The sequence below is a fragment of the Primulina eburnea genome, chromosome 8, assembly GCF_022965805.1.
Source record: "Primulina eburnea isolate SZY01 chromosome 8, ASM2296580v1, whole genome shotgun sequence".
In the NCBI taxonomy this organism is placed as follows: domain Eukaryota; kingdom Viridiplantae; phylum Streptophyta; class Magnoliopsida; order Lamiales; family Gesneriaceae; genus Primulina; species Primulina eburnea.
The window spans coordinates 41,787,362-41,812,238 of record NC_133108.1 but is presented as its reverse complement, the minus strand read 5'-3'; the positions used below and the strand labels follow the sequence as shown (position 1 = coordinate 41,812,238).

At 34.0% G+C, this 24,877-nt stretch overlaps 3 protein-coding genes and 1 pseudogene across 4 annotated transcripts; 3 read left to right on the top strand and 1 right to left on the bottom strand.

Moving 5' to 3' along the window:
- The first annotated feature begins 2,182 nt into the window (after positions 1-2,182).
- LOC140838012 (universal stress protein PHOS32-like) lies at positions 2,183-3,588 on the top strand (annotated as a pseudogene).
- An 8,866-nt stretch (positions 3,589-12,454) lies between these two features.
- Positions 12,455-15,037, top strand: LOC140839886 (uncharacterized). Of its 2 annotated transcripts, XR_012119803.1 has the most exons (7): positions 12,455-12,817; positions 13,450-13,540; positions 13,636-13,820; positions 14,376-14,436; positions 14,521-14,582; positions 14,657-14,755; positions 14,789-15,037. XR_012119803.1 is itself a non-coding variant. In XM_073206869.1 (6 exons), the coding sequence occupies exons 1-5, from the start codon at positions 12,698-12,700 to the stop codon at positions 14,535-14,537; spliced, it is 474 nt and encodes a 157-aa protein (XP_073062970.1). In that variant the 5' UTR covers positions 12,455-12,697; the 3' UTR covers positions 14,538-14,582; positions 14,657-15,037. The 2 variants fall into 2 exon arrangements, 1 of the variants encoding a protein (XP_073062970.1); XM_073206869.1 differs by having other exon boundaries at positions 14,657-15,037.
- A 1,443-nt stretch (positions 15,038-16,480) lies between these two features.
- LOC140839885 (aldehyde oxidase GLOX) lies at positions 16,481-18,267 on the top strand. Its single transcript, XM_073206868.1, has one exon. The coding sequence runs from the start codon at positions 16,567-16,569 to the stop codon at positions 18,163-18,165; it is 1,599 nt and encodes a 532-aa protein (XP_073062969.1). The 5' UTR covers positions 16,481-16,566; the 3' UTR covers positions 18,166-18,267.
- Positions 18,268-19,076: 809 nt separating this feature from the next.
- On the bottom strand, positions 19,077-23,212 carry LOC140839884 (BEL1-like homeodomain protein 9). The gene is made up of 5 exons (XM_073206867.1): positions 21,840-23,212; positions 20,659-21,026; positions 20,468-20,528; positions 19,605-20,119; positions 19,077-19,197 (listed from the first exon to the last, which is right to left on the bottom strand). The coding sequence occupies exons 1-4, from the start codon at positions 22,770-22,772 to the stop codon at positions 19,625-19,627; spliced, it is 1,857 nt and encodes a 618-aa protein (XP_073062968.1). The 5' UTR covers positions 22,773-23,212; the 3' UTR covers positions 19,077-19,197; positions 19,605-19,624.
- Between the last annotated feature and the right edge of the window lie 1,665 nt (positions 23,213-24,877).

The following is a 24,877-nucleotide window of genomic DNA, read 5'->3' as shown; positions in this document are numbered from 1 at the left end:
GAGGATGTTAGAGATAAGGTGTGAGTAAAGTATTAAATATATTTAAATAATAATATACAAAAAATGTAGCCATAAAGCCAGATCGACAGAAAATTATTTTATTCTTATTATCAATTATTAAATTTGAGCCAAAACCCCATGTAACTTTTCCTTTTGGAAATGGTCCTTTTTGGTAGTTTTCAAGTTATTATCTTTAGTGTTGTTTCAAAGAATCCATATTTTTTGTGATTCAAATATAATTAACTTGTTGCAACATCTTCTAAAGAATTTTTATTTTATTTTATTTTCTAGATTTTTATACGTTTTTATGTTATATACGTAAATGCGATGGCAGCTCGATTTAGAAGGTTGATAAAGATATATATGGCAATGACTCCAATGGCAGCTTCAGTGGCTCGAGTTCCCTCTTCTTTTGCTTCTTCCTTCTCTTCAAGTAAGCTGTTTCCCCATCTTCTCTCTTTCTGTATTGTTGGCTCAATATGTTTTCTGTAGAAGGATTTTTTGGGCTGATTGCGTCCTTTTTTATAAACCTGGATTCTGATTCAGTTTTTTAATGTTTGAGAGTGTTTGCATGGACTGGTAGTTTTAGAATTTATGTTATATGTGCTGCAATTAGTCGTGGAAAATGGGAAATTTAAGACATTGTGTAATTCTTAAAGTTTGATTCCAGTACTTATTCTTGTTAACTTTGGCTAGTCAATTGAAAAGTCTGTATTTTCGAAGAGGCAGTGGTATGTTATTAGGAAAAGGTTTCCTTTGGGATGCTTTTGGATCAAACGATTTGCTTTCAGAAGAGTACTATCTGTAGCTGTGACTTCAGATTACTTAGGTCAGGAGAATATGGGATCCATCACACGTTGAATGAAACACGTGCTTAAAATGTTTAGTAAATAATTTGAAACACCGAATGCATAGTTATCTAAATAAATAAAGTTGATTTAAATCTTACGGATCCTAAGTGAAATCATTAATGCTTTTGTTGGATGAACGTGCTTTGCTTTTCGACTATCAGCTTGAGAAAATAAGTTAACATTGGAGACAGATTCCAAAAAATGCCAAAGAATCAGGCAAATGAAAAGGTTTAGAGTACTGGGAAAATAAAGACCTCTATCCCTGCTGTGCTTGTGGCACTTGAGCTTTGTGATATTTAGTACTTGTAGTATTCTAAATTCAGTAATGGTCTTCTAACATGCGTGTTCTTGAACTTGGGGAACTTTGTAAATATGTTGAAGGATTAAATTTTGGGCTTATTGCGTCTTTGTTACAGTCAAGTATTACAACCAAACAGGATTTAAATTTAAATATATATTTGCTTTGATTTAAAAGCTCCAATCTCTCTACATTTGGCCATTCATGTGATTTTGTTGAATCAATTGTTGCACTTTGATTTTCCGACACCGACATGGTATTTTCCATTATCTTTCGTTCCATTTCAATGAAGTCCTATCACATTGCAAACCATGTCGGTCTACCAAATTCGCTATCGCCCGGAAATTTAAGTGGAATGGTCAAGAAATCTCTAAGAGTGCATTCATTATTCGGTGGAAATAAGGATAACGATGATGACAGTGATAACCGCTCTTTTAAAGATTTGGTTTTTCTGATGTGACTGAAAACATAATATATGATGCTGTGTTTTTTTTACACAAGATAATCATTTGATAATCTGATAGACCTCATACAGTGTCAGCTAAATTTGAAAATTATCAGATGAAACAGATCATCTCGTATGAAAAGAGCACACCATCAGATGTTGTGTTATCAACCACAGCAGAAAATCCAAATCCTAAATTCAAGGGCACTAAAAAATTTGTAGAAAACTTTGAAATATTTTTGAAAAAGACTTAATATTTGCATAATCAAGATTATCTTTTTATACATTCAAAGTGATCGACCCTGTTTAATTTATAGCATAAACCAGGGCACACTTTTTAAAATTAGCTTGGTATATTCAATAAAATTTAATATATGAAAATAATATAATATTAAAATATAACTCATTTGGTACGTTATCAACAATATTTAATTTCACGTTATCAACAATATTTAAATTTCAACTTGTTATATTAAATTAAAATTCAATTCGATGAAGTCTATACGTCATCATACTTGCACGCCAGGAAACTATATCCGAATCGGGCATAATGTGAGTGACCCGGTCCATTATTATTTCTTACACGCGTGAACGTCACATTCAATGACACAAATAACGTATCACCGAAGGGAATAAATTCAGTCCCAAAACAGAATCAAATCTACTACACGCAACAGCCTTTATATTTCTTGTGCTGTAATTGCACATTAATTGGCGTGAATAATCAATCCATCGTTGTTGTTTACGTATTTTGGGGAAAATATGGCGAAAGACAGGAAAATCGGGGTGGCCATGGATTTCTCCAAGAGCAGCAAAGCTGCACTGCAGTGGTCGATCGACAATTTAGCTGACAAAGGCGACATTTTTTACATAGTCCATATCAAATCCCAGTCTGTCGAAGAGTCGCGCGATCGATTGTGGTTTAAATTCCGGTTCTCGTACGTATTTTTCTCAATTTTTACCAGTGTTTTTTCCTGTATGTAGCATGATCCAAACACTTTCTGATTGTTTGATTGATTGATATACTCATGAATTGGAATCAGAATCCCAAAAATTTTTGTCAAATCCCAATTCCAACGAGAGGGCCTTGATTTTGAATATTGAATTTGTAGCTCTGATTCCACTGGCTGAGTTTCGCGAACCTACGATCATGAACAAATACAACGTTCCGATCGATATTGAAGTTCTCGACATGCTCGACACCGCAGCCAGGCAGAAAGAGGTTTGATTTTATTATTATTTTTTTTGTCAAATTTCATATCACTCAATGGAATTTTTAGCCATCTTTGCTTGACTGCATCATATTGTGTTAATCTAAGCGTATACTCGAAGTTTCATTTGAATTTTGATTAGATAAACATTATTACAAAACTGTACTGGGGAGATGCGAGAGAGAAGCTTTGCGAAGCTGTCGAGGATTTGAAGCTTGATTCTTTAGTCATGGGAAGCAGGGGACTCACCACTATCCAAAGGTAATACTTTTTTCTAACATTAAAAATGTATTTTTTTTTACTGAATCTCAGTCAAATATAAGCAGAAAATCTGTTATAAAGAATTCCAATTTATGTATGTTTACCAAATTTCTGTATAACATTAAAATTGCCAGTTTTGCTTAGAACGATACTTCATACTAATAAAAGATTGTTACCGTAGGTAAAACATTATGCCGTAAATTGTTAGATAAAAGTTTAACTAAAACACTTGTTATATTTCATGAATTGATTTTTTTTTTCTTTATGTTTTCTATTGAATATAGGATAATATTAGGAAGCGTGACTAATTACGTGATGGCAAATGCATCATGCCCTGTTACAATCGTGAAGGATCCAGACTTCCACAAGACCTGAGTCAGAAAATTGTGTCTGAAAAACTAATGTTCTTTTCTTTTAATAAATATTTGGTATTTGGGTATGAAAATACGTATGTGCATGAGCCGTTTACGAAAGCCTATACACAGTATTTGTAGCAATATTAGATTTTCCATTCTGGTTTTATGGATTTCTGTCAATTTTTAAACCATGTTTTCGCATGTCCTACAAAAAATTATTAAAGTCTCTGTCTATGTAACAAATTAAAGAGAGATGGTGCTCGTTTAGCACACAGAAACAAATACTAAGAAAATTTAAGACAACATAACTCGATTATTTTTAATTATCTTATTATTATAAATAATACAAATACGAAAAAGTCCAAAAGACCTAGCTTATTTAATTTAGGAGTAGATCGAAATTGAAGCAGAGGGGACTTATTCGTTCGACCTTCTTGTACATGTTCATATTCTATTCCTTTCATTTTGAGTGCCATTTCAACTCTCCAGCTCATTGAGCTTCCCCATGCACCAATCAACTTCACTTCTCCCATTATCTGCTGTCAATATTATGTACTTATGTGCTGTGAGGAGCTTTACTTATAGAGGGAAATGGACTTGTTAGTCGAGGAAAAACCCAGTAAAATTCCACAATCAACCTTGCAATTCAACAAGGTGGATTTTTTTTTTTAATTAAAGCTCACGAGGAATGCAATGACCTTAGCAATGTGCCGGCCGTAGAGGTTCATGACTTTGGCTCAAATGTTTTTTTAGGAAACTTTGACTAAAACATTTTTATGATGAGGCAGCATGCAGGCATGCAGCACATGCTAATAATCTATAATAAAATATATATATATAATTTCGAATTTGGTGTGTATTAGTTTGTCTAAATTATTATTGCTTGTGGAGGTATGTAGGATGAGGAATAATTGATTCCCATAAAAGATAAATAATGACTAATATATGAAATTTTTGTTGTTTTTTAAAGATTGTCTCGCGGATTAATTTCATTAGATGAATCTCCAACTCGATCCGACACACGAAAGATGTTATTTCTTATATCAACTACAAGTAGTATTCAATTCAATTTCAATGTGTACGCTTTATATGAAATCTCGAATTCCAAAAAATTTAATACGTTTTTGTTTAATAAAATTTAATTATAAATGATTGGACTGTGTTATTTAGATCCACGACAAAGTAAGTTTATGATGTACAACTAGGCAGGCAAGCATGGCTATGAGATAGTTGGGGCAAATGGTAACGAGGGACCAAAGCACAATAATTTCTGACTCGAGGACAATAATTTCTTACACTTGTAATTTTAGTATAAAGACGAAACAAGTGGAATACATTATTCTTAAAACTTATTAATAAAAATTCGAGAGAATAAAACTAAGGGGAAAAAAATTGAAAATTGAAACATGAAACGTATTCTACGAATGCTCCTTAAAAAAAAACCAATAGTTGGATCCATTCCTATGAAATAACACTGCATAAGACATTATTTATAAAATTAATTTGGAGATTTTTTTTCATAATGACAATTCATTCAATCTCAGAAAACTATTCTTTTAGTTCATCAAATAAATCCCATTTCATTATGACCAATCCACCAAATCTGAAAACGCTAAATTTGAAGATAAGAAAGAGATGGGACACACCATTCATACAAAGGTATGTAATTCATTTGAAATCCGTAACTTTGAAATATATTTTTATTGTTTACGTAACTTGAACAAAAACAAATATTGAAATCTACTATATATAAATAATTTTTTTAACAATAAAAATAAATTCGAAATCATGAATTAATTCTGGTTTGGCCCTCGAAGCTTGTGGTGCAATGTATAGGATATAACTCTATTTATACCGCGCCATGGTATAATTCGTTTTCGTTTTTTCCTTTCACTTTGTGTTTAGTTGCATAACCTTGAAATCATTTGTGTCGAATTATTCAGATATTATGAATTAGAAAGTCCAAAACTAAAGAGTAGAACTTACTTGAAAAATGTTACTACTACCACTACACATGTAAAAATATAAGTGTTCAATTTCTATGATCCAAAATTTTGAGACTCGAAATTATTGTAAAAATGATAAGGTAAATGTGTTGTATCACAATATGGCCTGAAATCCAAAAGAGTTGAAGTTAGATATAGACTTGACATAATTGTGGTCACTTATGCACATCCATGTTATTCCAATAAAAGCTTTCTCATTTGATGTGACTAAGGAATAGAAAGGATACCAATAACCAATAGTCTATGATTGGCTGAGGAGCAGAAAATTATTGTTGCAGCTTAGATTTAATTTATAATTAAAAAAATATAACTTTTTTATTCAAGATTATTAATATATTACATATGTGGATTTCTATCTACGTTATAATTTGATTAGGTTTCTCATGAGACAGACTCACGAATCTTTATATGTGAGACGGGTGAACTCTATCGATATTCACAATAAAAAGTAATATTCTTATCATAAAAAGTAATGCTATTTCATGGATGACCCAAATAAGAGATCTGTCTCACAAAATACGACCTGTGAGATCGTTTCACACAAATTTTTGTCTTATAACTTTGAGTACTCAAATAAAATGCTCGATTTTTTTTTGGATATCATTTTGGCCCCTATTAGTCGGATGGGACAAGTGATATGTTATTGAATAATTATCCTTCCAATGATGAACATAAAAAGCATTTCATGATTACTATTAGCATTATGCTCATTATAATCCGATATTCGCCCATGAAATCATATCACAGTTGATTTCTCGCGCTTATATTATCAACCATCCAATATTTAATTACTTAATGTCACATATTAGCATATATATAAAATAAAAAATAATATTTTTGATATAAAAAATAATTTTTTTTTATAAATTATTCAATTAGACTGTTTCACAAATTTTTTTATAATATTGAGTTTCAGTTATTTAATTAGTCAAAATATGTATGGTTTCAATGTCGTAAGTTTACATTGTTGTGTATCTTATTACATATCTGAAAACAAGGGGAATACAAGTCAAAAAAAGATAATACACTGAAATCAGATCTTAATTAATTATTGTCAGTGTCAGTGTCAGTTTTCAAAAAGTAAATTTATTATATAAAGTAGACCATAATCCAAAATAAGTTAATGAATTTGGCTATTTCCACTAATATGACATATAACATGGCATAATGTTGATATATATATAAGAGTGGGTCTCATGTGAGACGGATCAACCCTATCCATATTCACAATAAAAAGTAATACTCTGAGCTTAAAAAGTAATACATTTTCATGGATGACCCAAATAAGAGATCCGTCTCACAAATACAACCCGTGAGACCGTCTCACACAAATTTTTGCTTATATATAATGTTGATATATATATATATATATATATATAAGCGAAAACGATATGACATAATGGTAAATATACAGCGGATAAGATCGAGAGAAGTTAATGATCATTGTGATTAGACCCATAAGGATGTGAAATTGGGACAGATAATCTTTGCTCAAAAATATTAATTTTCCATTTCCTAGAAGTGAAACTGTCAGTGTTCTGACAAAAAAAGTATTAAAAATAAAAGAAGACTAATCTTGTAATATTATTATTTTATGGCAAAAACTTATGTGAGACGGTCTCACGGGTATTATTTGTGAGACGGATCTCTTATTTGGGTCACCCATAAAAGAGTATTACTTTTTATGCTAAGAGTACTATTTTTTATTGTGAATATGAGTATTGTTGACCCGTCTCACAGATTATGATCCGTGAGACGGTCTCACATGAGACTCACTCTTATTTTTTTAGGAGCACGCAATATTATGGTGACGAAGACGATGGAAACATAGCATGTGGCGGAAGAATGAGATGCACACGTGTAGGATGTGAGACTATCGTCTATTGGTCTTGGATCAGTTTATGCCCCCACCTATTTTAGATTTTTATCTTGTCTAAAATGATCGTCTTATTTAAAAAAATTGAGATCGCAGTTATTTTTTATTTTACAATGATATATCATTTCATATAAATACATTTTAATAGAATTCTCGATGTAATATAGACTCGCTGGTCGGTATTGGTCTCACCAACAAATTACACCTTGGATATGTGTGACCCTAAACAAGTTGATGTTTTTTTAAAAAAATATATATTATATAAAAAAATATTCTATATATATATATATATATATATATATATATTCAATTTCATCTTAAAACATTAAAAAAAATTAATGTGGTAGGATGATGATCTGACTCCGAGTGGGATGACGATTAAATTGGACACATGACTCGCAATTCCCATTTGATCTCTCTTCCATGTTTGTATGATTTCATTTTGAAATTGAAATCTATCCAATTTGATGGCCTTAAAGTTTTTGTTTAATTAAGACCATTTTTGGAAAAAATAAAAATTAAAAATTAAAAAATGTAATATATTGATTATAAAAATATAAGATAAGATAAAAGATAAGAACAAAATTATTTGAGATAAAAAGTGTCGCCCCACCTTCCTAGCAAGTAGCCAAGTTACTAGTTTTTTTCCCGTGTATTTATTTATAGTTTTATATTTATATAATGAAATTAATTGATTGTGGTTTGGTTTCTTAGGAGTCATGATTTCTATAACTTTTTGTGGTTTTACATTTTTCTTATAATTTTTTTTTTTTGTCTTTAATTTTTTTTAGAAATTCAATCGAGGAGGCTGTTAGCACATAATCATGTGTCTTTTTACATTTGGTTGCAAAAGAAAAGGAACAAAATCCATGTACGTTGTATATGTGTTAGAGGTATAAAATGGTAGTAAGATCCTAAATTCGACATAATAAGATAAATGGTAACAAATGTCTTTTCTAATTATAAAAATTAATTAAATGTGTATACACAAAATGAGTTCTAGCTGAAGACCTTATGTAGCTAAAAAGTGAGTTACTCCATTATTAGGATAAAAAATAGAGTTTAGAAGAGTGAATAAATTTTTTAAATAATTTTTCGATTAAACTACGAAGAGTTACAATTAATTGTTCGGTTTTAAAATATACGACAATGAAAACGTTGAGAGATTATATCGAGTTTTGTTATAAATCAAGCGAAATACACTCAATATAACCCTATAAAAACTGACTAAAAATTTGGAAAATATTTGAAAAGAATACGAGTTGAAATAATAAAAACAATTTGATCGAAACATTTTATCAAATATTTAATATACAACATAAATGTATTTTAGCAAACAATAAAATGTAATGTATACAAAAATGAGATAAAGTATGTTCAAAGACAACTTTCTGCATCTTCATAAATTTCGTTGTCGATAAAATTTCATTAGAAGACTTTAATTTATACAACTCTTTGTACAAACTCATTTCGGACTTAGAACTTATTTCTTGCATAATCGAAATTCCGAACATCCACTATGACTCAGAAACCAAGTCACGCAACCAAATACTAGAATAATCTTTAATGTCTATTTATTTACTGACACTATTACTCAACTATTATGTTAAACACATATATGTTTTGTGTAAGTGAGCTCTATTTAAATGATCTATTCTTTAATACTTGAACTTGGAAGATTGCTCTACAAACTTGATTTGATGTACATGATTATCTGTGAAAAATTATCTCTCTTTTTTTTCTACACATTTTCTTGGGTTTACTTTCATTCTAACTAATTTTTCTTTTATAATATATCCATGCTTTGAATACTCATCCAAACATAAAAATTGTAGTAACTACTTTTAGATTGTCAAAGGATTAAGAATCACTCAATTTTGAGATCTTATGAGATATATACGTTTGAAATACTAGAATGTATGTAAGTTAGAACTTGCTCTTCGTTCAGTTCTGAACTAATAACTTTATCACGGTTTTCCACCATCTTAATATTCGAACTGGGCTTAATATTTGAAAAATTATTTGTAGTTTATTGTGTTAGCTTCGTAAAACATACTGAATCGTTCCATTTAGCTAATAGAGTTGAGAGATATGACCAAAATAGAATAACTGACTATATCAAGTTGGTTGCAGTTTCAATTTCATCCAGCTTGATCTTACGACCACCAGCTTGTCTAGATAACATCTGAATCCGTCTAGCTAGTTTGAAATACGACTTGTAGCAATCTGAGTTTTGTGTTCAACATTTTTGGTTGTTGGTCATTTGGATCACTATACTATGAGATATTAACGAAAACTTCGGCTGACCAGAAATTAAATTGTGTTGGAATTACATTTCAGCAACTTATCACTTCTAAATTGATATATACCAACTACACATTTAAAACAATATGTTAGTAACACAAAAACACGTTTTTTTTATCATCGAAATAAAGATCATTAACGTTTCTCAATCGCAAAACAAGCACAAGCAATCAACCATATATGAGATTATTACATGACGGATATTGGATCATCATAAGCATAATGCTAATAGAAATCATGAAATGGTTCTGAAACTATCACCTATGTCATTTTTCCATGTCATAGACGTAATCAGCATTACAGTTAATATAGCACTAATTATTAGGGGTGTCAATCGGGTGGGTTGGGTCGGGTTGCGAGTCAACCCGCGAATTTTTTTTTTTTTTTTCAACCCGAACCCGAAGCAACCCCAAAAACCCCCAACCCGAACACGAACCCGTCTAACCCAACTCAACCCGTCTAACTCGTCTAACCCGATTTTTTTTAATTTTTTTAAAAAAATTAATGAAAAAAAATCGAAAAAATAAAAAATAATAATAAATATAGAAAAAAATATAATCGTTTAGCTGCCTATATAGCGACGGTTTTAATAAAACCGTCGCTGTATAGCGACGGTGTTTATTTAAACCGTCGCAAATGAAACCGTCGCCGATTTATATGAGCGACGGTTTTAGTAAACCGTCGCTAATAGTTTAGGGTTTAGGGTATTAGCGACGGTTTTAGCAAACAGTCGCTAATAGTTTAGGGTTTAGGGTTTAGGGTTCGGAGTTTTAGCAAACTGTCTATAAATTGTCGCGTTTAGAGTCGTTTTTAACATTTGCACTTAGTCATCCTGAGTGTTTATTAAATTGATATATCCGTTATCCTTACAATCAAAAAAAATGTCAGAACAAACCATATTTAGACGAAATTACAAACAATTTGTGGTTCCTAATAAAAAGTACAAAATTGTTGATGTCAATCGAAAAAAGAGTCTTGAATACTACGAACCATTTGTATTTCCTACGCAAGTCTCGCAAGTTGTGTATTTGACTTATCCAACAACAAAGAGAGCAGAATCAGATTGGATGCATGTGAGTACTCTACGTAGGCGAGCTTATGTCACTGATGTTGAGCCAAATACTGAGCATAATCAAATTGATGCGAACGATGCATTTCAAAATCATGGGAGCTATACGTTCACACACATCCACATGTAGATGGATCTTTCGTTGACACGCGATCCCGCCTGCTCCACGTAAGTTTATTAAATTTCGTTATTTTCATCAACGCTACATTAAAAAAATTCAATTTGATTCATTTTAAATCAACATCACAGGAGGAGATGGAGCGTTACATGGCTGATTCATTTTGTATGAAACACTTGTATTATTATTTACAGATTAATAATATGATTACATTTATCAAATTTTGTTAATTTTTTTTGGATTATACAGCACAATATATTTGTATTTCAGATTTAAATAATAATAACATTTAAAAAAAAAATATTTGCGACAGTTTTTGTTGAAACCGTCGCAACATTAGCGACATTTTATACAAACCGTCGCTAAGTAGCGACAGGTATTAACAAAAACGTCGCCGATCTAGATCGGCGACGGTTTTGTTAATACCTGTTGCTATTAGCGACGGTTGTACTCAAAATCCGTCGCTATTATACTCTGGGTCTAGAAAATAGTTATATAAATTGTAAAATTTTTTTAAAAAAAACATGATGGGTTGGGTGGGTCGGGTGGGTCGGGTCATTGGGTGACCTGATATTTTTTTCAGGTCAACCCTGGGCAACCCGAACCCACCCGAGAAATTTTTTTTTTCGGGTTTGCATTCGGGTCGACCCGTTTCGACCCGAACCCGAAAACCCCCAACCCAAATCCGATATTTTTCGTGTCGTCCCGTGTCGGGTTCATTTTTGACACCCCTACTAATTATGATGGTGATTATTATTTTAACATATATTTCAAACTGATCTTAAATCTCCAAATACTAATGCAGTCGAATTCACTAGAAAGGTCGAATAAACAAATCTTTAAACATGATTAGATTTAAATCAACTCAGAATCACATGGTATCATCATCGGAATCCATTCCGTGAAAACGTAAATATGAAATTTTAAACTCAAAACACAAAATATGCAAATTCCAAATTGTCCTGATTTTTTCCGTCTCGATCAATGTTAGGAAAGGGACCCAGAAACTAAATTTGGTGTTCTTCTGTGTCGAGATTTTTGGCAAAAAACTGACAAGAAATTTTAAAAAAAAAGATTATGGTTAAAAATGCGTTCAAGAGATAATCTGGGTAAAAAAGTGATGCACTCATCAAGGCGCGTACAAAACCAATCACCTCCATAAGGGTGAGTATGCATCTAAATTAAGAACACGGGGTTAATAAGCCAATAAAAATTATATAAGGGTTTTTTAACTATTAAGTGAGAACTCAAGGGGGTGCATTTGCAATTCGGCAGCAAGAAAAGTTCGGAGCTGGAATATTAGGTCCCACGCTGGGCCAGGGCTTTTCCACTTGTCATCTCCTCGATTAGATTTTAAGGAGGCAAGGAAGTGACTTTCCGAGGATTAAACCGCGGACTAACTGAATCAGCTAGCGAACAAACTGAACAGAAATCAAGAATTTAAAATTTTTACGTTAGAGGGAGAAAATGCATATCAATAATTGAATTAATAATTAAAAAAAATTAGAAAAAAAAACAGTAAATCTTGATCAGGCGAGAGTTCCGTTTTCGGTTTTATCTTTTTCTTGCCTTTTTTCCGTGTCTTTTTTATTTATGTAATTTATTCTCTTTCATGTACATTAAATATAGTATTTTTGCGTGTAAATATACGTCAAAGATAGATCATTCACGTGTATCGCTCTGTTTCTTTCTCCTTTTCTCTTTTTTATTAATTTTATTTTTGGCCATTTTATCGCTTACTGCACAAAAGTTTCTGTTTTTTTCTGGGTGAGATTTTCGGCGGTTACGTTTCTTGGCGGTGGTCCTTGTCTATATATACCAGCCACTCTTTAAGCCAAATCTCTAATGCATATTCAAGATTTTAGGAATTAATAATAATTTTTAATTTTATAGAGAGGGAGAATGGAAGGACGCAAGCCATCGAGTTCTTCGTTCACTTTTGATCTTTTTGGGGCTAATAATTATTCTTCTGCTGCTTCATCTTCTGCGATTTTTGGCTCAATTTTCAACCCTACTGCTCAGGTATTGAAAATAATTTCCTGGGTTAATTTGTTCTTGATCAAATAATTAAATTCTGTCAATGTCTTTATTCTTTTTTGGCTTCAAGACGTGTTTTTTTTTTTTTGCTGCATATATTTTTTAAGGATGTTTTTGTTCTCTGTTTCTTGTTTTGAAGTTTCTTTGAAGGGATTCAAAAGCGTTCTGTTATATGCTAATGAATGAAGACGATTTTCACCAATTTGAGTATACTTAGGACTTACAGGATGTAAAATGAGGATTGTCATTGGTTGAAAGGCATGTTAAGATCATGTTAGATGAATGATAAATTATAAAATCCTGTTGTTTTGAAGTAGATGGAATCGAGTTGGAGATCTGAACAATGGGAAAATCTTAAGCTTTGGCCCTAATTGGTGCGGGAACACAGTCCACGAACGTCAGGCAGCGTTCCTCCCTTGAGTTCTTGCATGCGTGCGAATTTAGAGGGATCGAAATCAGAAGTTAAAAGCATTTTCAATTAAAACTGTCTATATTGCAAGAGCTGAAACTGATCCTAAAACCAGTAACGATGAATTTAGTGTGTCCGAATCCTGGTAACTTAACGATAAAATTTAACGGAGACAGATATTTAAGAGGTATTATTATGTTGGTTTTAGGGCATTGGGAGTGAGTCCTTGATTGCATCTGAAACATTGAAGAAGCATGATTCTGGAAATCAAGCTTTGAGTGCCAAAAACGGAGTTTCGGGTATGTTTCAGTCAGGTTTATTTATTTTCATTGTTTTCTTATTCTTGAATTGTATAGATTTATACCATTTTTTGTGGGGGTTGGATTAATCTTAGGTTCTTTTCAAGACAAAGATGTTTCAAGTGGTGAAGGACGAAGCCAGAGCACGACAAACAAGGAGATGAATTTGTATCATCAAGAGCAAAAAGCACATCCATTCCACTATAGCTCATCAATTTACTATGGGGGTCAAGATGTCTATTCTCGACCCCCGACTGCTCCAAATCCTTGTTTCACTACTGTAAGTTGCCTTAGAATATATGTGGGATCAAATACACATGTTAGCATAAAGATCAGAATACTTCAGTATTTCTTTTTCTACCAAAGTTAACTTCTGTTTCCATTAATAGTATTTTGAGGTTATTTCTTATGAGCTTGAGTGGTTTCTAACATTGTATCAGAGTCAAAGCGTTTACAGGCCGGCCACATTGCGTGAAATCTTATGTATTTTATAAAGTAATTGGTCTTGGTGACCTAGTCTCCAGCTTATATGCGAAGTAGCTAGCATGTTAAAATATAAATAATAATTTTAATCCATACTCATGCGCTCGAGTTTTGGAGAAAAGTGATTCTCGATAGAACTCTTCGACCTTTTTGAAAATAATTGACACCATGGGGAATTCACTAATTTGTATGTGTATGAAGGCGCTATAATTCTTTTGTCTATCTCAGGAAATTCGACAAAAAGATACCTTTTTACCATTCAAACACATTGTTACAATTGTGTTACGTATAGGAAAAGCTATTACAGTCGAAGTTAACTATATGCTTTAACGTAATTTTGGTTTATGTCTAGTTTAATAAAGATGGAGGAGAAGATGAGTCAGGCAGTGCCTCGAGAGGAAACTGGTGGCAGGGTAGGCCAATTGTTCTCTAAAGTGATGTACGATTTGTTGGTGAAAATTTTCTATTATTGACTACTATTTTGTTTCTTTTTGCAGGTTCTCTTTATTACTGAGATTCAGCCCCATCTTCATGGAAAGTGAATAATATACTTATCACGGTATGTTTTCTTCACAAAATATTCTTGATGCGAAATTTCAAGATTCGTTAAAGTTTTGTTACAATGTTTTGCAGGATGTAGTAAAGGTGGTTGAAGCAGCAGAGCATCACCCCTTTTTTTGTGAGAGGGATGGTAGATGCATACACATAGTGAGAGGTTGCCTATGGTTATATGTTCGAACATGGCGATTATATATATATGTATAGCTAGCGACTACGCCTTTTCTTTCTTCCTGTAACTCGTTGGTAATAATGGGCTCGTTGAATTTTAGCCGATTTAGATGTATTCATGTGTTGTGTTTGATCAATCTTTGTTCCTATAAGCCTTTGTTTCATGCTAATTATGTTTTGTTATTTTCAAGAAGTTTCCCATGGGACAGTGTACTGGTTTTTGTCGATTCTTGGCTGTAATATCGCACTCATCGTTTTGTATCTATGTGCTTCAAGGTTGTCCCATGATTTTGCACCACACACAAACTCATATATCTGGAACTAGCCAATAACCTTTTGTATTGTCACTGGTAAAAAAGAAGTCTTTGACTAGAATATGGACCAACTCTGCTTCTTCTGTGTTGTTTTTGACAAGTTTGCTCTGTAACGATATGGATGTTTTGCAGTTGCTGAACTGCGAATGTTGGTTTCTTCGTGGAGCGATGAAACTTTGTATATCTTGTGTCTCAGAAGTTGAATTATTTTGAAAAAAAATATACAGAACAATTGAATATTTTAAAATTAGGACATGCATCCATGACTTCTTGTTACAGTTGCGGAGGCCATCGCGAAGCCTACTACTTCCATCTCCATGAATATTTCACGGAACGGTCACAACATACACGAACCGCGGACTTTTAAAATTTTCCAAAAATAACTTTGTTTGGGAGCAGCGTATGCAAACATGGTCTAAGTTGGATACATAGCTTGTGATTCCCATCTGCAATAGCCGAGTCTAGTTTTTCTTTGCACCCTACCCTTGATTGTACCCTCTCTCAAATGGAAAAAGCCCGACAAACCCATTTCAATTGACAAACATTAAAGTTTGGTAACAAGTCCATTGCCTTTCTATTCAAGTACACACACCACCTTTGTGTGTGTTGGTCCCAGAATTGAATTTGCATATATCTCGAGCGAACAAAAAATAATTTTGGAAAAAAAATAAAACGGATTTTATAAACTAGTCTTGACCAAATTGATCTGAATAAAATTGCAATCTATCTATATTCATAATCACAATAGAATAATAGGTAGGATTGATTGATACGAAATTTTTGTTCAAATTCAAGAAATGTTACTCCCCAAGATGTGAAGCGAAAAGTGCTTGAGATTCCCACATCACCTTATCCAATACCGTAGGTAAAAAAGAAGACCCAAATGGGCCTTTCTATTCATCTAAAGAAACCAAGACACTTTAACCTTTTTGAGATTTTTTTTATTTTTCACTTTTTTATGTCTGTACTAAACTTTGAGATATATTTTTTTTTTTTGACCAGCAAAATGTATCCATTTTATTAAGAAATCAATGTTCACATATACAAATTAACCAACCAAGATGGGAAATCCCCATTCACGGATCATAATATGTGAGACGGATCAACCCTACCCATATTCACAATAAAAAATAATACTCTTAACACAAAAAGTGATACTTTTTCATGGGTGACCCAAATAAGAAATCCGTCTCACAAATACGATCCGTGAAACCGTCTCACACAAGTTTTTTCTTTAAGAAAAATATATGTAGAGATAAATTTGCCTAATAATTGACTAATTAGATTAGCTAGAGTGATATTAACAAATTTTAGAGTAATCCATTTATTATTGATAAAGAAAGTCCAATAAATTAAATTTTCAAATCCCAATTTAATCATATTCAATTAACGTAGTTGGGAAGTCACAACACTATCTATCACCACTGACACACTGTGGGCTTTGGCACAGCTCACTGAAACTCAAGTCTTGTTCTTCCCAACGTCACCTCGTTACTCTCTATGACTTCCAATAAGCTTCGCCTTCTCCTACTTTTTTTCTTCACGGTCACACGCGCCGCCGATCTTCCAGGAGTGTGGGAACTCCTGATTGCTGACGCCGGTATCTCCTCCATGCACACTGCCGTCACCCGGTTTAACACGGTCGTGCTCCTCGACCGTACCCACATTGGCCCATCACGGGCACCGCTACCCAAAAACCTCTGCCGGGCCATTCCGGGTAACCCGCCCCGAAAAGACTGCACCGCGCACTCGGTTCTGTTAGACTTAAACACCCTTACGCTCCTCCCTCTGACAATTCTCTCAGACACGTGGTGCTCCTCGGGCCAATTTTTACCAGACGGGAGCCTCCTCCAGACAGGCGGTGACTTAGACGGATTCAAGAAAATCAGAAAGTTTATTCCCTGTGAATCGGGTACAATTTGTGATTGGGAAGAAATGCGGGATACTGAACTGTACCACGGAAGATGGTACGCCACAAATCAGATCTTACCCGATGGTTCCATAATTATAATCGGTGGAAGAACTGCGAATAGCGTAGAATATTTCCCACCAAGAAAAGAAATTGGTGCCGTGAATTTCCCATTTCTGGGTGAGGTTGAGGATAATCAAATGGATAATCTTTATCCCTACGTTCATTTACTACCCACCGGAGAACTCTTCATTTTTGCAAACAATAAAGCTGTGCTGTTTGATTACAATACCCACAGTGTGACAAAAAATTATCCAGCACTCGAGGGTGGTCCGAGAAATTATCCCTCAGCGGGATCGTCGGTAATGCTTGCATTAACTGGCGATTACTCCTCGGCCACAGTTGTAGTATGTGGCGGAGCAGAATACGGTGCATATCTGCAGAGAATAACGGATAGTCCGGCAAGTGGTAGTTGCGGGCGGATCGAGGCAACCGGACCCGACCCAGAATGGGAAATGGAGAATATGCCGTTTGGGAGAATTATGGGGGATATGGTGACTTTGCCGACTGGTGATGTGATGATTATAAATGGAGCTGAAGCTGGGACCCAAGGGTTTGAGCTAGCTTCAGAACCATGTTTGTACCCGCTTCTGTACAGACCGGAACAACCGGTAGGACTCCGGTTCATGACTTTGAACCCGTCTTCGGTCCCGAGAATGTATCACTCGACGGCGAACTTGTTGCCAGACGGGAGGATTCTGATCGCTGGCAGTAATCCGCATCGTTTCTACAAGTTTGATACGGAGTTCCCGACGGAACTAAGGATTGAAGCGTTTTCGCCGGAGTATTTATCTCCGGATAAGGCGAATATCCGGCCGGTTTTGGCTGAGTTACCGGAGAGGATTAAGTACGGGGAGGTGTTCGAGGTGATGGTGGCGGTGGAGCTGCCTGTGGTGGGGCTGATGGAGATTAATTTCGCCAGTGCACCTTTTGCAACCCACTCATTTTCTCAAGGGCAGAGGTTGGTGAAGCTGACGGTGGAAACTCCAGCTGTGGAAGGCCGTGGAAGGTATAGGATAGAGTGCACAGCTCCGCCTAACGGTAAGGTGGCGCCGCCAGGGTACTATATGGTGTTTGCTGTGAACCTAGGTGTACCGAGTGTGGCCAGGTGGATCCAATTGGTATCTTAATTTTACAATTGTTCTTTTTTTAAAAGGTAATACGGTTTAATTAAGTTTTAGTTATTGATTCTCTATTTATACATTTGATTGAAATGAGAGCAAAAGGACGTCAATTCTCTTACCATCAAACATGCTCTTACTTTTTAAGGTTAGAGTTATCGATTTATTTCATCTCACTCGTGTAGACATTGTTCCCATGTCGACTGCATAATAATTTGGAACGATGGTCATGTAGGTATTGATCGAACAAAGCCTTGAAGGCTTCCCGTAAACTTATTCTTGCACCATTAAAAAATAAATTTCTCTGGTTTTGATTACGAAAATCGATTTGTGCACGAAATTGGGCTACTTTGGACCTTGATGACGCTCGTCGTGTTATATAAATAGAATCACGTAGGAATCATGAAATATTATTTGAGCTGGAATAAATTCACAAAAATTAATATTTCAAATGTACAATTTTCAATCATTTTTACGAGTTAAAAGTACAACTCAATTCAATCATTCCGCCCAAAAAAATTCTGCTCAATTATTTTTAATATTTTTTGCGATCCTTCATGAAAGCCCATAAATTCAGGACTCCACAAACCAAAGTTGACAAAACTCTCCAAAAACATATAAAGATACAATGTTCTAACAATTCCCGTATAAGCTATGCTATCTTATCGCTAGTCAAATGCTCTAGTTTTATAGATTATTTATCGAGCAGAAATGTATTCCATTGATTTTGGCTTCGGCTTGGTAATACAAGTAACATCCCACGAAGTTTGTTATCTGGTTATAAGTATTAATCAATCATTCGGATCTCCGCAAACTACTACCCGAATTTTCTCTAATCAGGTAGCCCAAATTTTGGCATCACATAAATATATATACACATAATAAATCGGCCAAAATATAACATAAAAGGCCAACAAAAGTAACGAATCCTTTAGCATTAATTAGTAATAGCAGTCACTTATTTGCACTTCAAAATATCACCTGTCCTCCAAATTTAACAATAATACAAACATTATGTCGCAGCACATGTCGAAAATAAACCTGTCAGAAGACGTAAAAACATCATTAGTAATTGATTCCTACGCATAATACCAGTTATAGCCACTGTATGTTATGTTCAAAGAAGAATCGACACAGTGCTGATTAAACCATTGGCTTCTTTGAATACTTTGATAAAGGATATCTATAAGACAATAATACCGTCGATCCCCGCGAGTAAAGGAGAATCGACGTCGAGTAAGCTTTTAGGAATTTATCAGCCTTGTAGACATTATATAATCCGCACATGTAAAAAAGAGACTTTGCGGAAGAAGCTTTCAGGTATTAATTAGCAATGAGATTTTAGTCCATGAAAAGTTCAGCAGATGCATTTAAGATATTTCGAATGCGAAATTTGGGTGAATCGCATTAAAAAAGCAAATAAATGTCAAGTGCAAGTAGTAATGTACCTTCGATGGAAGGGGGCAATTCAATGACCAGATTCTTGAAAATCATGCAAAAGCTGCCCCCCAATTCGCCGATGATGTGCTGCGAATCCACCAACTACGTATTCCTCACCAGGAGCATCCAGGCCGAAACGTCGAGCTGCGGTTATCGGGTACGACTCTGATAATCCCATACCATTCTGATGAAGGCCAAGAGTTAGAGAAACTCCGCCACTACCACCAACATTGCTCATACCGACACCCAAGTAAGGATTATGCGACAGCTTGTTGAACGGCAAATTCATTGATCCTTCAACTCCAGTAGGAGCTTCAGTTAAGTCATTTCGAGTTCGTTTCAACGAAAACTCCACGTTTCTTTGCATGGAGGAGGAAGTGTTCTCACACTCAATAGAACAACTTGTTGGTAGATGATCGTCACATTGTGAAGCCTTTTGACCCTGACGAGTTTCGAGCATGTGTATCTCCTCCACCATTGGCTTCCAAAGCCTTACTCTTGCATTGATAAACCAGTTCGAGACCTGAGACACGGCAACACGTAGCATTCCCGTCTTAAGGACACGTCACTCATCAGGCAAAGGTAAAAGAAAAAGTTCTTGAGTTTCATGCAATAGGGAATTTAGGGAGGATTGACTTGGGTAATTGCACTCTTCCCCCTTCAAGTTTCATATAGATTTATAAAAAAATTAAATACTTACATAAAGAATATAATTATGTTTCCCATCCCCACTCTAATTAAACTTCTAGCCTTTAAAAATTGTTTCACACACATTGTTACTCAAGACAAATTGCTAGCAAGCGCTAGAGCTAGCTACAGCATATATAAATATAAATAGAAATTGATAGCAAGGGAAATTAAAGAATCGTACTTGATTCCTCGAGAGACCTGTCTGTTTTGCTAACATTAGTTTGTCCGTGTCAGTTGGATAACTATTTTAGTAACAAAATCGATCAGTATGTAAGAGAAACACGATATGCATAAGAAAAATGTAAATGAACATAATAAGCCGCAAAAAAATTGAGGTTGTGGTGCGATTTTTAATGCACGAGCAATTCTTACGGGTGCAGGAAGTGCTCGAACAACCAGGCCCTAAGGACCGTGACAGCACGCTCAGGAAGCCCACGTTGTGGTCGCCATACTGGTTGATCCACGAATCCCGAACTATGAAATGGCCGTTGGCCAAACGTCCCCCTTCCCAAATTTTCAAATCTTTGAGTTTCATCTCTATCATTATTCGCTTTGCCTTGTGATTTATTGGCGAAATGCAACTGATCCATTATGGCATTTTTCAAACACTTGAAATGTTTGGCCATAGCCTTTATAGCCAAACTTGCAAATGGAGCAGCACTGCTTAATCCGGCAACAGATTCAAATGAAGTGAAAACCGCATGCATTTGCTGGTAATATTGCTTGTACCTTTTATAAACCTAATGAATTTACAAGTAAATTGGTTAAAGTATGTAAATCATAAGATACATCATGTTTAAAGTATGTAAATCATAAGATACATCATGTTCTATGAGGAAATCTATCAGAGTACTTAGGATAAATAACTTTTTAATGTTAAAGAATGTATTGCTTATAAGTACTACAAATATGCTAAACAGACAGAATCATATTCTCCACTTCGAAAAATTTAAAGATAAGGGGCACAACATCACCAAACCGTAGTATTATTATCGTGTCTTCAGCTTATAATTCAAATGTTTTAAGAATGATTTAAAATATTAAACAGGCTTAAGGCCTTAAACGCTTTTAATTCAATTCAATTATTCCTTCGATATCTTTACAATCTTGGTAAATATTATCAACAATATCGTCTGCTCCCATTTTTAAATATTTCTAGATTCATCTATATACATAAAGATAATTTAGTCCCTAAACGAAAATTATGGCTCAGCCAATGCTCTTGGGTTTTCTGACACTTTGCTGTCCTAATCTTTGTTCACATCCATAACTTTCCCAAACTATGCATGATGTCGGAATCTGTACTGTTTATATTTCAGATATCAAGCACTAAAGATAATTTCTGTGACACATAATCAAAGTTAAATTATTTTTCCTGGCCACTAATTCATACTTGTACACAATGGTGTTAAGGCCCTTGAAAAAGCCTAACTAAACTTGGTTATATTTAGACACAGTGTCTAGGATAACCTGAAAAGACCAGAAAATAGATACATCAAAGCTAAAATTTAATAAGAAAATAATTTAAAAAAGAACATAGTTATGATAAATACCTCATCAAGCATTGAAAGTAATCTTGATTTGTTCCTAGTTTGTTCACCCCCATCACTGCAATTCAGTGAAGAGTTATCATCAACTCCATTTCCACTCAAGCTTTCCAATGGCGGTTCCAGCAAAGATGAATCAACCGCGATTTTATCCGCGAAAATCCCCCTACCCACATCACAAAGCTCCTCCAGCAACTGATGCGCAGGCTTCAAGAATCTTGATCCTTTCAACACTGAAGCATAACCAGTAAAGGGACCCAAAGGCACTGAACTTCTAGACAATTGTGTTGAAGAACCACCATTTCCAGTAACAAAATACCCTCCACCCACCTTGCTGTTACCCAACATCGTAGAGTCATATCTCTGCAGATTCAGCTCCAGTGGGAGATTATTATTATGGTTCGAAGATAACGACAAAGACAAGCTTTGACCACTTGCTGCTGCTGCGCAGTTACTATTGGGCTCACGGGTATACACCACCACTTCATTTCCATGAAAAGACTGATCAAGAACTGGCCTATAATTGACGTGTGGGTAGACAAAAGGGCCGCCATTGATATCATGAATAGTGCTAGGGTTTATCTGCACAGACAGCTGCGGATCTACAAGCATATGATTCGTTGAGGCTGAAGAAGACGAAGCAGCAGCCGCCGCTGCACCACTGATAATATTCATTCCGCCCACATAACTCATCAAATTCACACCCTCTTCTTTAGCACCGGCGCTGGCACCGCTGGCCTGAAGATCGAAACCTTGCCGGTGGTGCTGGTTAGCAGCACAGCTGATCAAATCCGCAGAGATGAGCGATGGATCGTAGAGTGGGACGACCAGAGGCGCGCACGCTAAAAGATGGCTATCTACGCACCCTTGTGGATTTACTCTCAGCTTATCTCTTCTGCTTTGTTGTGGGACATGATAAGGCTCAAATCCTTCAGCCATAAGCGGTAGTACTCTTAAGTACTGTTGCTAGATAGGAATCTTTCTGTAGTAATAATATGGAGTGTGGAAAAGGAAAGGAAAAGAAAATAGATTATCGTAGGAAAAAAGATGGAGTTTAAAGAGATGAAAAAGGCGAGCAACAGTGAAAGAGAAGATAGAAGCAAAGGCTGTGCGTGTTTCTATATCTTTTCTTTAGCTTTATTTATTTTTCTGAAACTCAAAAGAAAAGAAATATATATACATATTATTATATGGGAGAGAGTGATGTTTGATCTATCTATTTTTCCTTTCTTCCTGGCACAGGATTATTAGCAGACAAAATCCACACAGTTCCGACGTTGAATAGTGAAAGTACTGCATCTTTTGTATCAGTTTCTCTGTCTGAGACTCTGTGTGTGTGAGTGTGGGAGAGAGACACTGCCTTTCACTCACTCATGAATGCAGCAGATTCAGTCTCTATTAATGAACGCTCTTCTATTTTAAATTATAATATTTCATATTATAATTTATTTCACATTTTATAAAAATATATATATAGTGATTACTTCCATTACTTAAATATTTATTTATTATTTATCACTCTTGAAGTGTGTCCAATACTAATGTCTACATAAATACATTAGGATTTTTAAGATAGAACAAATAGTTGACAATTGAATATGACAAAAATTTGTTTGAGACGGTCTTATGGGTCGACAGATATCTTATTTGGGTCTTCCATAAAAAGTATTACTTGTTATGCTAAGATTATTACTTTTTATTATGAATATCGGTAGGACTGACCGTCTCACAGATAAAGATTCGTGAGACCGTCTCACGAAAGACCTACTCATTAGATATAATTATACATAATTTTTCCCAGTTTACAGAACAAATTTTTGATACAAATTTACTTGCCATTAGAGTTTATTATTATACAGTCGTGTTTTGGTTAAGAATAAAGATTTGGCAAAATTTTGTTGACATCTGACATTAAGTTTTCTATAAATGATAATACCATTATACACATGTTTAATTATTTTTTTTCCTTCTTATATCAAATCATTCGACAAGTTGTAACCTGAAATTTAATAAATTAGGTATGAGGTACTTTAATTTATCTTTATTTCATATGTACTCATGTTTGGTACGTAATAATATTATTTCTTGTCCGACCGTTCAACTTGGAATTGGATAGAATGTTTAATTTTTTTAAACTATATTGTAAAATTTATTTCTATTTCAAACTTCTAATTTTGATAACAAACTATTTTTGTGCTTTTGTAATTGTGACATACGTTTCCAATTATAGCAATTTAATACTACATATTTTTATTACTTTCCGAACACAAAAAATACAAACAATTAATTTCACTTTTGGGAATTTTCAATTTAATGTCATCAATTATTTGAATCGGATTCATAATTCAATATTGTAAATAATTAATTACAGCAAAGTGATATCAAAATAAATAAAAACTCTTTCGATTCTATTGATTATTATTAGTTCGGATTTTTTCAAAAAAAATTGGGCGTGGAATGTGGACAAATTCAGTCGATATTATATTATTAAAAAATCACATTCGAAATTATTTCATGTCGGGAAAAATAATTTCGTGACTTTTTATCACAAGGATTCGTATTTTCGTAACTTCCAAAATTATATAACTTTAGCTGTTAAAACTTCAGAAGAGTCATGTTTTCAAGTTTTTGAAAATTATATCGGATGCCCTAATTTATTATTTATATATATATATATATATATATATATATATATATATATATATTTTGTTTGAGTGGCCAACTTTAAAAAGATTTTAAGACCAAATAAATTGTGTTGTAATATTATATTTAAAACTTTAATAAGGAGATTTGGATAAAAAAAATTAATTGAATATAATATATTTATAATAATTTTCACTGTTTGTAATATATAATAACTGTTATGTACTCTCCGGATTAGCGGACGATAATATGCAGCTATGAATATGGTAAAATTGAATATAAATCCCATAAATATAATTAATTATTTTTATTTATGCTTATGGGGTGAAATTAATTTTGTCGTATTATTTGCACTTTATGTGGTCTATAAATAACAATAAATAAGGCAAATGAATTTATTT